At 34.1% G+C, this 14,458-nt stretch overlaps 1 protein-coding gene across 2 annotated transcripts in view; it reads left to right on the forward strand.

Moving 5' to 3' along the window:
- LOC117178617 (netrin receptor UNC5C) overlaps positions 1-14,458 on the forward strand; it is an 89,830-nt gene that overhangs the window by 56,563 nt on the left and 18,809 nt on the right. For both annotated transcript variants that reach the window (XM_033370064.1, XM_033370101.1), the window contains exons 3-5: positions 10,721-11,122; positions 12,847-13,128; positions 13,206-13,373. In XM_033370064.1, the coding sequence (XP_033225955.1) occupies positions 10,721-11,122; positions 12,847-13,128; positions 13,206-13,373 (852 nt within the window). The remainder of the gene's footprint in view (positions 1-10,720; positions 11,123-12,846; positions 13,129-13,205; positions 13,374-14,458) is intronic.

A 14,458-nucleotide genomic window follows, 5' to 3' on the forward strand; every position in this document is an offset into this window, starting at 1 on the left:
CACACATTAACAAATAATAAATTTGTTAACATCTAACAAATTATCAAGGCAATCGCGCAAATAAAGATATTTGTTAACTACGAATAAACCTTTTTCTCAGTGCACTGTCAATCTTCATCATGCTTTTCTTATAAACTATTTATCGCCACACTTTTCAGTCCTTAAATTCTCCATGAATTTCTTTCATTTATTTCAAATAGTGTCTTATCTATACCACATTATTTGAGGATTCTTACATTACTCACTTTTACCATAAGCGTCTTACCGCGCGCCATGCGCAGGTATTGCATGCTGACCGGGTTCATTTTGCTCTTATCCTTTAATTGGCATGTCCAGGTCTCGCTGCCGTAGAGCCGTGTCTGTAAGTATATAGAAACATAAATCGCCATTTTGACTTTACCTGATATATTTTTATTTCTGAAACAAGGAATTCTGCTCTACCAAGAACCTTCTTACCTTTATTCAGACGTCTGTGTATCTATATCTCAATATACACTCAGAAAAATGTTTGAAGCAAACAAATTATTTCTTTAATATGGGATCAAAAAAATTATTGTTTGAGTCGAATAAATTTTTTGTTTTTCCTAATTTTTTTGCTTCAAATACATTTTTGGTTTGTTTAAATAAACCTCTGGTTCAAAATAAGTAAAGTTCTCGTTTACATTGAATATATATTTTTTTAAATAATTATGGACTTTGTTCAAATGAAATAAATCTTTTTTTTACACTTAACCTCAAAATTGAACATTCTTTATAAAAATAATGTATAAGCTCGATAATATCCCATGTGGAAATCAGCCCAACAAACTATTTTCATTAAATAATTACGTAGGTGCAATATAACCAAAATCTTGAAACTTTACCAATTATTCCGAATTTTTCATTATCAAAACTTATGTTGATAAAGTCGGTGAGTGTTTGATTCTGTACTTGGGCGTACATTGGGCTTGCCCATAGAATGCCCAAAGTAGGCACTATCGGAGCAAACCAGTCGGGCACCAACGGGGCAACCCAATTAAAAAAAGTGAAATTAATTTACAAATTATTTTATTTAAATAATTGCGTGGATGCAGTCCGAACAAATACTAAAACTTTTACAATTATTCCAAATTATTAAGCACCAAAACTCATTTTGACAAAGCCTGCAGTGTTTGATTTCTTGATTGGGCTTTTATTGGGCATACCCATAGAACGCCCATATTGGCCATCATAAATTAATTGACAGATTATTTTAATCGTAAGAGTCAGCGGATGCAATCCCACCCAAATCCTGAATACATTCTCATTATTCCGAAATTTCAATTTTCAAAACTGATGTAGATAAAGCCGATCAGTGCTTGATTTTTTACTTAATTGGGCTTAAATCGGGCTCATTCGTAGAACGCCCAAAGTAAGCACTATTGGAGCAAACGAGTCTGATCGCACAAAGTTTAACTCCAGTTATATCGATAGAGGGCAGTAAAAAGATAAAATATCGGCTGTGGTCAGCTGCTATTTATTTCGGTAAAGTTACTGTAAACTGTATCCGTTTAGAAATAAATAAATCGAGATAGTGCTGATAAAAAACGCCGTACGAATAGTTTTAATATGCTTAAAATAATGAAACTGTTTCCGAATTAGACATACGCTTTAAATTAAAATCGATATTTCTTTTTAAAAAAATCAAAGAGATCAGCAGAGTATAGTAACATTTTCAAGTGAAACAATAATAAATAAACATTTTTTGCAAACTAAGCATTTTATAATTTTGAAAACCCCGCCTGTATTGGTTAACGTGTGCACTGTGCGGCTGCACGAGCCGCAACGCTGCAGACGGGCTTCCCATACTCTTCCCATTGCTGCTTCCCATACTCAGTTGAGTATTTGTACTAAACCAAATATATTGCAGAAAACACAACTTCAGATGCTTGTAGGAATTGGCTGACTGTTGTAAGATACTGGGATGGAGCTCAGAAGGAATAAGAGGATGCTAAGAGTTTTTAAATCATTAAGTAGCGTCAAATTAAAAAAAATAGTAACAAATATTTATTATTTACTAGTTTTAACTTTAGGAATTCAATAATTGTACCCTCTTTTATTAATTGGGCATAAAGTGGGCTGCCCAACTAAGCCCCAATCTGGGCATTCGTTAGGCTGACCGTTACATCCCAGAGAGTTGCCCAATTGGGCAATAATGGGGCTGCCCAATTGTAGCCCAACTATTAATTGGGCAATCTGGTTGGGACCCTAACCAAGTTTTCCACATGGGATGTTTATTCATAATCATAATTATCGTTGTATATGTAAAACCAGAAACACGTAATCATTCCGAAGCTTAATTCTGGTTAATTGTAAACCTTGTGCTTCTCATTTCTGAATAAAATAATCATAAATTAGAATAATGAGAAATGTACCAGAGTTAGACATTTGAATTGAATGTATATATCAGTGTTCCTGCTTTCTATTATATAATGATAATGATAATAGAAAAAACATGATTGATTTCATAATTCAATTTATAAAGAAAGGAAGTTAGTATTGAAAAATACTTACTCGCATTCGAAATCTTCAATTATATCCAAGGTAAACGCCCTACAATTTAAGTAATTCCTAAACTAGAGATATTTCGTCCATTTTTCAATTAATTTAAGATTTTACAGAAGATCAGAACCTTCAGAATAATACAACACTGAAAAATTCCAATGCCATCAAATAAATCATATCATAAATTAATTCAGATTCTGGGTTAGCTACTTAGGAACCGCCGGCAGCGCTTTATCACGCCTAGCGGCAATTTGTGGTACTGCTATTTCTTAAAATTAAATAAACCTTTTTTTAATTAAAGCAAAAAATTTTTCTGATTCAATTATAAAAATTCAAACAAATTTTGTTGTTTGATTCAAACAAAAAATTTTCTGAGTGTATCTCTGCTTCAGCAATAAATTGTTCTTTTCTTGTTCTAGTTTCCCATTATACTCTCTGAATCTGAATCACACTGAGAAAGAAGTTTGATTGATTCAACAAAAATTTGGTTGATTTAACCAAATTTTTGTTAATAAAGTTTGATTGATTATAATAAATATTTTGTTTGATCCTACCAAATATTTGGTTTGATCCAATCAAATATGTTGGTTGATCCAACCAAATGGTTTAGTTGGATTAACAATCTTCCTATCAACGGTCGTGCCAAATTTATAGATAGAGCCTTTTTCATTAATTAAAACTTTTTATAAGCATCATTTGCAGAATCAGAAAACCAAACTTTCACCAAAGACAGAAGGGTTTTTTTCTATACAGTTGTTCAGGGTTCTTTCATCAACGATGATCATTATGAATTCCGAGATTAGATTGCCAAAACGGGTGAAATAAACTGCACCCTGCGAATTAAGAGTTGTACTTGTACTACATTCAAAATGTTCTGCATATTGTTGCAGACCCCAGCTTTGTCATACATTTGTGACTGTGAGTGACCAGGTGTTCGTGGCACTAATTTGTTCATAAATTCACGACACGACGCTCGATCTTTCGTCGCGCAAACTAGCTTTCGATATGATTGTGTAGTTAATGAAAGTTTTTGATTAAATCAACCAAATTATCTCGTTACTTTAACCAAATCATTTTTTAATAAATGGTATAGTTGGCTCAACACATTTGTTTGGTTGAATCAACTAAACGTGCTCAAATAAATAATTACCTTGAATTATACAAATTAATTCGTTGTGTTTTCTAAATATAACCAAAGGTTTATTTGAGTTCGCCGATTTTTTTAGTTTCAACAAACAAAGTAGTTTGAACAAACTGTTTTATTAAATCAACTTAATCTTTTCTCTGAGTGCGGAGATATAAGTATACCGCCAATTCAAATCAGTGTATACGCTGGCAAAGCATTCAAATTTAGCGGGTAATCAGTGAAATTTCACTGATCAGTAGCTCGATTTCGTTGTTTTAGCAGCGTATCTACGCTGATATGAATTAGCGATATGCTGATCGCTGATTCAGATTTATAGAGTAGGTTTCGATTGTCCACTCCTGCGATTTTCGACTTTTTTTAAATACTTTCTTCCGCAACATTGCATTACACTGCCGTACAAACTAAATAGATACATAAGTCCAATCTAACTCGAACTGAGAAAATCGAGAAAAACTTCTTGCCCAAAGAACTTTAATATCGAATAAAATTTTGGATAATTAAGATACGTTATTTGGGTGAAAATAATGTGCTTTTTCATATTTTGCAATAAAAAATTGATTTTTCAAACAATTTCTTTGATATAATGGACTTGCGATGTTTTACTAGTGTAGCGGACAGTCAAAAATATAAGGCAAAAAGAACACAAAGTGACTTGCGGACGACGCCTTTATCGAAGAGCTCGAGCGCCCCTCAAAATACAACATCAAAACATACGTAAGGGGCACTGTGTATTTACAAGGCTAAAAGATTCGTAAGGACAAGCGATTCTTTTCGTTTGTCAATTCGCGTCGCACTCAGTCACTTTTACAACGTAAAAAGACACAAAGTTCTTTAAGTTCTTTTTCATGTGTATGCTGATGACGTATTGCCTTCCTGGTACAACTTTTAGGGCGACATTTCCCATTTATAAACAATTGTTTTTTGCAATAAATATTAATAATTAATAGATTTTATTAGTACAGTTACATGCAGCTTTCTCTTACAAATCCAATGTTACCAAAAACTCATTTTTCATAAAAATGCCACTTATGTATCTTTTTAGTTTGGACGGCAGTACATGTGTGGCAATATTACAGTAGCATAGAGCAGGATCAAAAGGTAAGGCAGTGTCTAATTTAGTTTAGACACAGTGTTATGAAAAGTGCATTTTGGCGCTTTTTTCCGCGCCCTACTCTGCATGAATGTTAATGTTGCAATACCAGAATTTGCAAATTTTACACTAATAGAAATAATATAATTGATTTAACCATACTGTCTTAGGTTAGAAAATTATGAGTACATCTAAAGTATAACATGTCTACTTCAATCATAAAGAGTACGAAACATACTTACTGAAGTATTGTAAATACAACTTATTCATATTTATGGTAAAAAAAACTGTAATATACGTATTGTAAATGAAATTGTAAATATGAAATGTGTAATCCTATTAAACATTTGTTTAAGCGAGCTTTATCTAAAATTTTGTCGTTTAAAGAATACATTCTATATGACTGAATTACCCGACTCACTGTGTTTTGTTTCCACGCAGGCGTACGTGCCTCTCTCGCGCCTGCGCGTCTGTCTTCATAAGTAACAAGAATCGGATGGTCAAAACAAATATCATGTATGGTTGTATCTATACTAGCAATAAAATATAATATATCTATAGTCATAAATATTGCTAATTTATTTATATCAGTGCAATATCATGTATTGAAACTTTTTCTTACGTGATCATATCGCAAATGCTTCCAATACCTTGAATCAGTCGTGTTTGTTAGGGATAAGCACATAATTTAGTTACCAGCCAGTAGTCTTCGGCCGTCGCTGTCGAGAGTAAATTCGATGCGTGACACCGGCAGATTGGATGGAGGTACCTTTGTTAATTAAGAGACACTGTGTGTGGTCTCTCTAGACAACAGGAGGGCACCACATGGCTCACCAACATGCCCCTTTAATACATTTCCCCACGTAAACCCATATAAGCCGCCTTGTAGGTAACATAGATCGAAGTATCGGTTTACCCCCTCCCCCTCTATTTCTCTGTAATATCATAGCTACTGAAAATGTACTCATTAACACGTCATCCTAACCTCTCCTGAACGTGCATATCAGAATATCAGGTTCATGATAGATAATGTGTAGACTGTAGGTAGAGTAAATGGATTTTTGTTTATTACGTTGCATCATCCATCAGTGCATAATGGACCATTTTATGAATGGGCAGTACTTTGAATGAAATAATTTGCAAAAGAAAAAAATTCTTTATCGTTAATTTGAATTGCATCAAATATATCAACTAATATATAATAATTGCATGAAATTTAAATACTAAGTTAGTACACAAAAAAATAGTAGACAAATAATAACCGAACATATTCCAGTACGGAAACCAACTCGCTATAGGGCAATGATCTGCCTAATAATTGGCGAGGTGTCCGAATAAACTCCCCTATATTTGATTAATAATCGGTCTATATTAACACGTGCCCCCGGCCTTTGAAATTAATATAAGATTTTACATAGCTAGGTTGTAGCCTCGTCGTACTCTCGGGATCAAGGAATTCATATGAGAAAAGTGAGAAAGGGAAGTGTAGCAGGAGGTATAAAGGAGGTGTTAATGTTAGATCAATTTAAAATTCACATGTTCACTCGTCCCATAACCATGCTCCGATATTAAGTTTATAAATCTCCCTAGAAATCACCCTAGATGGAGACTTTCACAGAGCCACCATACTAAACAAAGCTCACCATGAGTATATACGCAATCGTTCCTGTCAAGCGTCTATCACTTCGTTGACTATCTTCGTCACGCATTTTTTACAAACAATTTTCCGTCACAATTTCGTTCTTGCATTCAACTGTTGCTTCCTTTACACTCATACATGTTTTTATGCAAGCTCTTGCGTTTTTCTGGCTCTTTATGTCTTGTCGCTGTCAAGTCTCATTCACAGATACCCACCATTCTTCCTGTAGGTACACTACCATTCACTTTACCTAATTATACTTGTTTCATCAATCCTGCCGTACAAACTAAAAAGATACATAAGTGACATTACCGCTTAGGGTTATTTTCTTGAACCTGGCAATGAAAAATTCGACCCAAGCGACAATGTCACTTATGTATCTTTTTAGTTTGTACGGCAGAATCGCTCTCCTTTCATTTCCTCAACAAGATCAAACCAGCTCTACAAATTTCTTTCCCTCTTGTCGAACATCGTTTTCTCTACAGTCTTCCAAACATTCCCTGAGAATCCTTTAATTACTGGTAATTTAATTCTTGGTAGGTTTAGGTTTCGCTACCATATACAATATAGTGAGTGCAAGAACAGAATAATATATTGTAATTTTATCTTTATTTGTTATAGTTTTTCTTCTGGTAAATGCTGCCGATAACCGATATATAATCATTCATTGTTTTGACAATTGCAAAGTTTCTCAAACAAAAAATACTACTTTTAGAAATCATTAACTGTTTTGTTATTTGCAGAAAATACTAAATTTTCGTAATCTGGTAGAAAAAAAAGAAATTTAAATGGTTTAAATAGTAGTAAAATCGTATATTAAATAACAAATATTATTATTCTTTAAATTAATTCATTGTACCATTATAATCCCAAAAAATATACTAATAACTTTTCATGATTTACACACACAATACGATTTATTTAGCTAATGATAATTGTTTAAAGAATTTAAAGTGAGTAAAAAATACTTCACAACTTTTCACTAATCGAATTATAATAACCTATGTCAAAAATTTTTTTAATCCCGTCTTTAGCATGAATTTCACAACTATTATATATTTTGGGAACTTTTCCAGGCGCAATTTGACAAAAAAAAATATTTATAGCTTCAAGGCTGATGAAAATTTTCTGTAAATTTTATTTTTTTAAATCAGAATTATGCAAGATTATTAATTTTTCTAATTTTATTATTTTAAACCGCTTGAATGTAACAAAATATAGCATATTTCATATAATGTATTCAGCTAGAAAGTTTGTCATATGAAGGTTTGTTAAATATGGCCCCTTTGGTAGGTAGGGGATATGTTTTCCAGAGACAATAAATAATAATGACGTGAGTCACGTCAGTTGTTGGAGCTAGTTCTATTGGCTTATTCGAAGTTGGATTTTTACGGGGGAAATTTTTTATTATTTCATTCGTGCTAAGATTGACCAAGACCCGAGGCTTCAGGCCATGAAGACACCAGGTCATAATGTATTCAAAGGCTATTCTCTTCTTTATTACCTCATAAACGACCCTCGTTCCAGACTTCTTCCAATTTCTTATATTCATATTTCGTTGCATCCGCTTCTGTCCTCTAGTATCTAAAAACTCTAAGCGAATAAAAATATGAGCTTCCTGCGAGTTCTTAGTCTCTCTGAAGTTTCAATTTATAGAATTTCTGGAATAATGGACTTCCTCTCCAAATCTAAAACTTTAATCCCTAGTTTCATGCCTGAATTATGACTGTTCTGTAATTAGAAAATCAAAACATATATAGTTACCAAGTGTTAAATAATTTCAGGAGATTAATACGGCTCTAATGGATTAGTGCCATGAATTAGGGGGTTTTTATTACATTAGAATTTTTTTACGACTGTCGTAATCACCTATCGATAGTGACATTCTATAACGTTCATGAATCCATTAGGCTCAGCGATGCTGGTAATTCGTTAACAGCATAGATAACAAGCAGTGTATTTCGTCCATTAGCTGCATTATCGGAAATCCATTGTATCTTGTATTCCTCTTCACTAGTTTCTCCAGTCCTTCAATCTCGCCCGCGCCCGTCTCTTTTAAGTAGTATGCTGTCAAATTTAGCTCGCATACATGCAGCCTTCCCTTTTCTTGCCTCCAGTGACGTATGTATTAATATCTTCCCGAATAGCCATTCTCAGCTTCGTCGATAAAAACTCAAGGAAAGATGATTATGCCCCGGATTTATCTCGTAAGCTAGGGATGAAGGGCGTAATATACCTTCATAAGACGCAGAACGATAAGAATCTTGGAAAAAGACACACACCTCTTTCCTAAATCCCACTGATTGATTAATTTCCGGTGTATTTGGGGAATTAATTTGAAGAGGAGAAAACTTTTTTGAATAAAAAGTTGCCATTGCCACTTGAGAAAAATGTATAGGAACTATATAGCGCAGTTTTTCGCCATAGAAAAGAAAAATTTATAATTATTTGAGCAAGAGAATTTTACTGAAACGAAGGGCCCTAAAATCTAATTTTCAAATTAATATTATTCAGTTTATTAATAATTCAAGCTTAAGTGAAAAGAACTTTTTTTAGAAAAATGTTCCTAACGATGTCTACATTATGGATTATTAACGTTGAAGAAACTAATAGATTTTTCACCAAATAACTGTAATTTATTTTATCTTTAAGAAATAAAGCTTAAAACTATACGCGGAAAAAAGAAACGTATATTTTACTGAAAACCAAGTCAAATCCACTGAATTTCCAAGTACTTATATGGCCAACAATGACATTTCAGTAAATTTTACAAGCATAGGCAACTAAATGTGCCTGTCATTGATGGTTACCAGTACAAATTCTCCAGTGGTGCTGACTTGCTGATCAGTGGATTTTATCGATCCAGTCTGCTATTCTGCACTATTCCCTGATGCTGCAATTATAAATTGTCCTGTATCTTTGACCGATACTACAAACAAATCTAAGTTATTTTAACAGTGTAGATACATTTTATATGACACCGTAAATTGTATAAATTATTGCAAAAATCATTATTAATTCAACACACGGTTTATGCTAATATAAATTGTCACATATACTTATGATTAATCGTTATTTGAAAATTGCAACGCTTGTATTTCAATTAAAATTTCGTACGCAAGAGGGGGGGAGGGGTAGTAAGTCGATGATCTTAATCAAGAAACTGTTACACGAGTTGCGATGTGTAAAATAATCTCGAAACACATTTATAACGGAGGTAGCGACCATGGTAACGACTTCCGAATACCCGTCCACACTATCGCGTGCACACAACAAACTCTCGCCTTTACCTCATGTCGCGAAACACAAACACATCTTGCTTCAATGCATTCTTAACTGTATGCGATCTGTGAATAAGTTCTGCCCTACAAAAAGGTCTTTTCAATTAACAAATTTCTTAATTGCTACGTGGGAATATGGAGTAATATGATAATGTCAATTGTCATTCAAACTTAAAAAAAAATGTTTATAAGGATGATGTAGTCCACCGATTCAGATTGCTCAAGGATTTCATCTGGTGTTTCGTGCGGAGATGTTATGTTGTTACGCAATTTAAGCAAGCCAATCGGATCGGTAGAATGTACCGTCCTTCTGTAATGTCTACTGCATCACTATTACAATATCTCTTCAGTGAACTTTACATATTTTACTGTATTTAATACTACTGAATAGAGATTTTTAAACTAATGGATTACATTTAATTTCGCATATTAATTTAATTGTTACATTTACGAAATTCTAAGTCATTTTGACGTTTTCACCCCCTTGTCAACAGCAGTTCTTATTGTTACAGAAAACACTTTACATTTCTTGATAAGTCAATATTACATTATTTTTTCTGTGTATATAGTTAATTTTACTCGTAACTGCATACCGTCTTACACCATAAATATTGAACTTTTCATCGCGAATAGTCAGTGTATTAATAAAGCAAGTTAATGGCCAGAAATTGTTTAAGTACCTACTACATAAAAGTTTTTTGCTGTTAAGCGTATTTATTGATGGTTAAAGAGAGAATAATTCGTTTATGATCCTCCCCTTAAGAGAGAACCGCTAAGTTTTTACATTTACTACGAGGGGTTGGAACAAGTACTGAACTTTAATCGTTAGCAGCCTCCGTTCTTGAAGCGCACAATTCGTTTTGATAACAATGGAGCATCAAAACGAATACCACTTATACAATAATGTACGAGAAAGGAAGTTGGAACATCCGTTGAGAAATCCTAATTAGCATAACGTTATATTTTCTATTGAACAAAAATTACTGAGAATAGTACATTTATGCAATTTGAATTAACCAGAAATTCCCCTTTTATTTCAGATGGTGAAGATGAAGATTCCTATTTACTGGAAGAGGATGACATGCCTTCGGCTACAATAGCAAGCGATACTGAGCTCATCTCTGAAGGTGGTGGATATCTGCCAGTATTTCTCACCGAACCCTTAGACGCCTTCGTTGTCAAAAATAAACCAGCCACCCTTCACTGCAAGGCAGCTCATGCTCTGCAAGTTTATTATCGCTGCAATGGCATCAGGGCGGAGGAATCCTTACAAACTGAATTCGTTGACCCTCACACCGGAACGAGGATAGTTGAGTGCGAATTGAACGTCACCAGAGATCAAATTGAGGAGTATTTTGGCAAGGATAAGTTCAAATGCGAATGTGTTGCTTGGTCGGGATCTGGTCAAATCAAAAGTCAACCAGCAACTATTGACGTCGCTTGTACGTACAACAATATTGCATTTTTTCTTTAATATTAATATTAATAATATTTGAATAATATATATAATTTAAATATATAATATTTGAAGATAAATTTTGCCAACGCAGTGGATTTCACTCCGGTATACCCCCCCCCCAGATGTAAATACACGATAGGCAGAGTATTGTCCCAGTTTAGCCTGCCGAAGTTCCAGTACTGGCTTCTTGTGCGCACACGATTGGATCACGTTTAAATATAATTATAATTTCAAAAAATAAATTTAAATTTGAAATCAATTTGGTCACCCTAACTTGCTGTACTATAGTGATGCAAGAAAAAATTACTAAAGACAAATATTAATAGATTGCAAGTATTTTGCTCTGAGATTTTAATCGAGTCGCTCAAAATAAGCATAGATATTGCATATTTAGTCATTGAAATTTCTATTGCGACTAGGATTTGAGCCTACATCTATATCTTTATCTATCACTATAAGTGGAAAAAACTTTCCCTCAAAGCCAAGCAAAAAATAATTGATACTCGATAGAAAACTCGATAAAATCAATAATTATTATTTAATTTTATTTAAATGTTGAATAAAAAAAATCGATTATTTAGAATCAAACTACGTTCTTACTAAATGCATAAACAGTTTGAACAGATTGCAGTTTTATTTTGAAGATTATATGATTTTTTTATTGAACGGAAGCTCATTTATTAATACAATATTGTTTATAGTACATATTGCGTTTTATCTTTTCTTCGTTTTAAACCCAAAATCTAATTTTTTCTAAATTCTTACAATTTTTCATGAACGTGAAACTTGAAATTTCTTACTACACCAAAATAGAAAGAAAATTTTTTCAAGATAGTCAAATTTACAGTATTTCGTCATTTTATAACACCCTAGCAACGTTTATAAACCTTTTTTTTAACGTCGACTTTTGGACCACTGACATAGGACTGCCCCAGTCGTATAGCCTATAGCCAACCTTCAACCAGTACTGAGCAAACTACCGGCTATCTGAATTGGTGGGCAGTACAGGGCTAGTGCATATTATCAGAGCCTCCCAGTAATTCCGTCTGGTATAGCAGCGATACTGCACAACAGTAATGGTTCTGTACTATGAAACTTCTGGCTTTATAAAGTGTCGAAGATAATTTGTTGTTGTTAAAAAAAGAGTCACCGGGGAATTTATGAAGTTCAATCTTCGAAAAACTGCTTTTCGAGAAAACTCTTCTATAGACGAAAGCCATAGGCGCACGTATTATACTTTTTCTTCGAAGATGAAATGCATCTACTTTTGGTTACTTTCTGGATATTAGTATAGTCCCAATAGATTGACTATAGGTTTCAGTATCCTCCTTCATTCAAACCCGAAAATAATAATTTAGATCGCAACTTAGAAAGACGTGAATATCCCCTCAACCAGAACCGACTGTAAGGACCGTTTTTCTACGGATGCTGACTTATGAGACAAAAATATTAATCCTTTTAACCGTAAAGTAGAACCACACACATAATCCCTTGCATATGAAGCCCCTTAAGAATCACAGCATTGTCATTTGTGTCGAAAAGAGACAGAGAACAATTTAGAATTATTATTTCGTGTACTTATAGTTAATATTATTATTTAACCGATGTGGAAATGTGTATAAATACTATACTGCATCTAACCTCATTCTTTTATACGCATAGTTCTGATCAATTATAAATCAAAAAACATTAAATTTTTGTTCCCAGACCTCAAAAAGCAATTTGAATCGCCGCCATATTCACAATCCGTCGAAGCTGGACAGGGTGCAGAACTCCGTTGCATTCCTCCGATCGGAGTCCCACAGCCCCGGGTCTACTGGCTGAGGAATGGCGTCAACCTGGAGGCAGAGACGGATACTCTTTTAGTATCCAGTGAAGGACATCTCTTAGTCGGGCAGGCAAAGCTGAGTCATCAGGCAAACTATACTTGCGTGGCTGAGAATATCGCAGCGAAACGACTCAGCGATCCTGCTAGCCTCACGGTTTATGGTGAGTTGGAAATAGAGGAGTTGCATAAACATCAAGTTTGGACAAGACATTATCAGGATATGCTAAATATGTTTCAGTAAACGGGGGATGGTCATCGTGGTCTGCCTGGTCGGAGTGTCATTCCCGGTGTGCTAAAGGTGGACAGAAGAGGACGAGAACTTGCACTAACCCAGGTCCTATGAATGGTGGTCAACCCTGTTTAGGACCAGCACAGCAGAAAAATGATTGCAACACAAACTGCCCTGGTAAGTACATCTCTTGATATATTACCTTAAACATTAAGAATTAGTGTGAACAATCATTATTTTCTTGTCCTATCTACCGATTTAATTTGCATTTCATAGTATTTTTGACAACATTTTTAACCTTGAAGTCGGGCGCAATGCAAATCCTAACACGATTGAGCGCAATACATCTGTGAGATGAATCATCAAAGTTATAACAAAGTTTCATGACTTTGTGTTGTATCGCTTTTTGAAAAAAAGAGACTTTCTATACATTTTGGATATTTTCAAAATAAAAAAATTAACTAATGGGTAGGTAACATAACATTATTCACTTTGACTGGAAAATATTTTCTCAAGAATAAAAAAGAGAGCAATAAATAGATGTGTTAGAAAATTATGCAAAATCGGCTTCAGACTAGAATGCAGTATTGAAACATTTTTCTGCAAATCATCCTTGAATATTCCAAACAAAATACTTCACTACATTTCAGAAAAAGTCATTTCAGGAAAAGTCAGCAAGCCACGCCTCTAGATCGGCCATATTTACCTTTTGGCACCAAAAAAAAGATCATTTCATCTCACAGATTATTTGCGCCTGCCGGAAGGTTAAATAAACAAGACATTTATTTCTTTTTCAGTTATAATAGCAAGATCAGTATTCTCACATTTATTTCCAACAAAAATTGATTTTGCGTGACAGAGAGTCAAATAAGTCACTTGATAACGTTTCAGAGAAGGTACAGTTTGCTATTTTATAATTTATACGACAACCCGTGTCAAGATAAGTGATTCAATTTCGTGAGCGCGTGACATGTGACCCGTTCGATAAAAATGTCGGTTTCGCTTAAGTGAGCGTGACCTATTCGGATAACGTCGCTCCAATTTTCTTGAACTTCTTCGGAGAATAGAGCTTCTTTTGTCGTTACTCGGTTCGTTAGATGCGAACTACCGCCTTGCGACACCTTGAATGGTGCCTACGAAGTTTTCTTCTCCCTGCTCTTGCAATTCGCATCGCTTTCAAAGATATGAGCTTCTTTTGTCATTCAAACATTCTAGAAGATTATACAGAACTTGGAGGTACAAGAAAGTTGATTTACGATCTT

This window comes from Belonocnema kinseyi, chromosome 1 (genome assembly GCF_010883055.1).
Source record: "Belonocnema kinseyi isolate 2016_QV_RU_SX_M_011 chromosome 1, B_treatae_v1, whole genome shotgun sequence".
NCBI classification, from domain to species: domain Eukaryota; kingdom Metazoa; phylum Arthropoda; class Insecta; order Hymenoptera; family Cynipidae; genus Belonocnema; species Belonocnema kinseyi.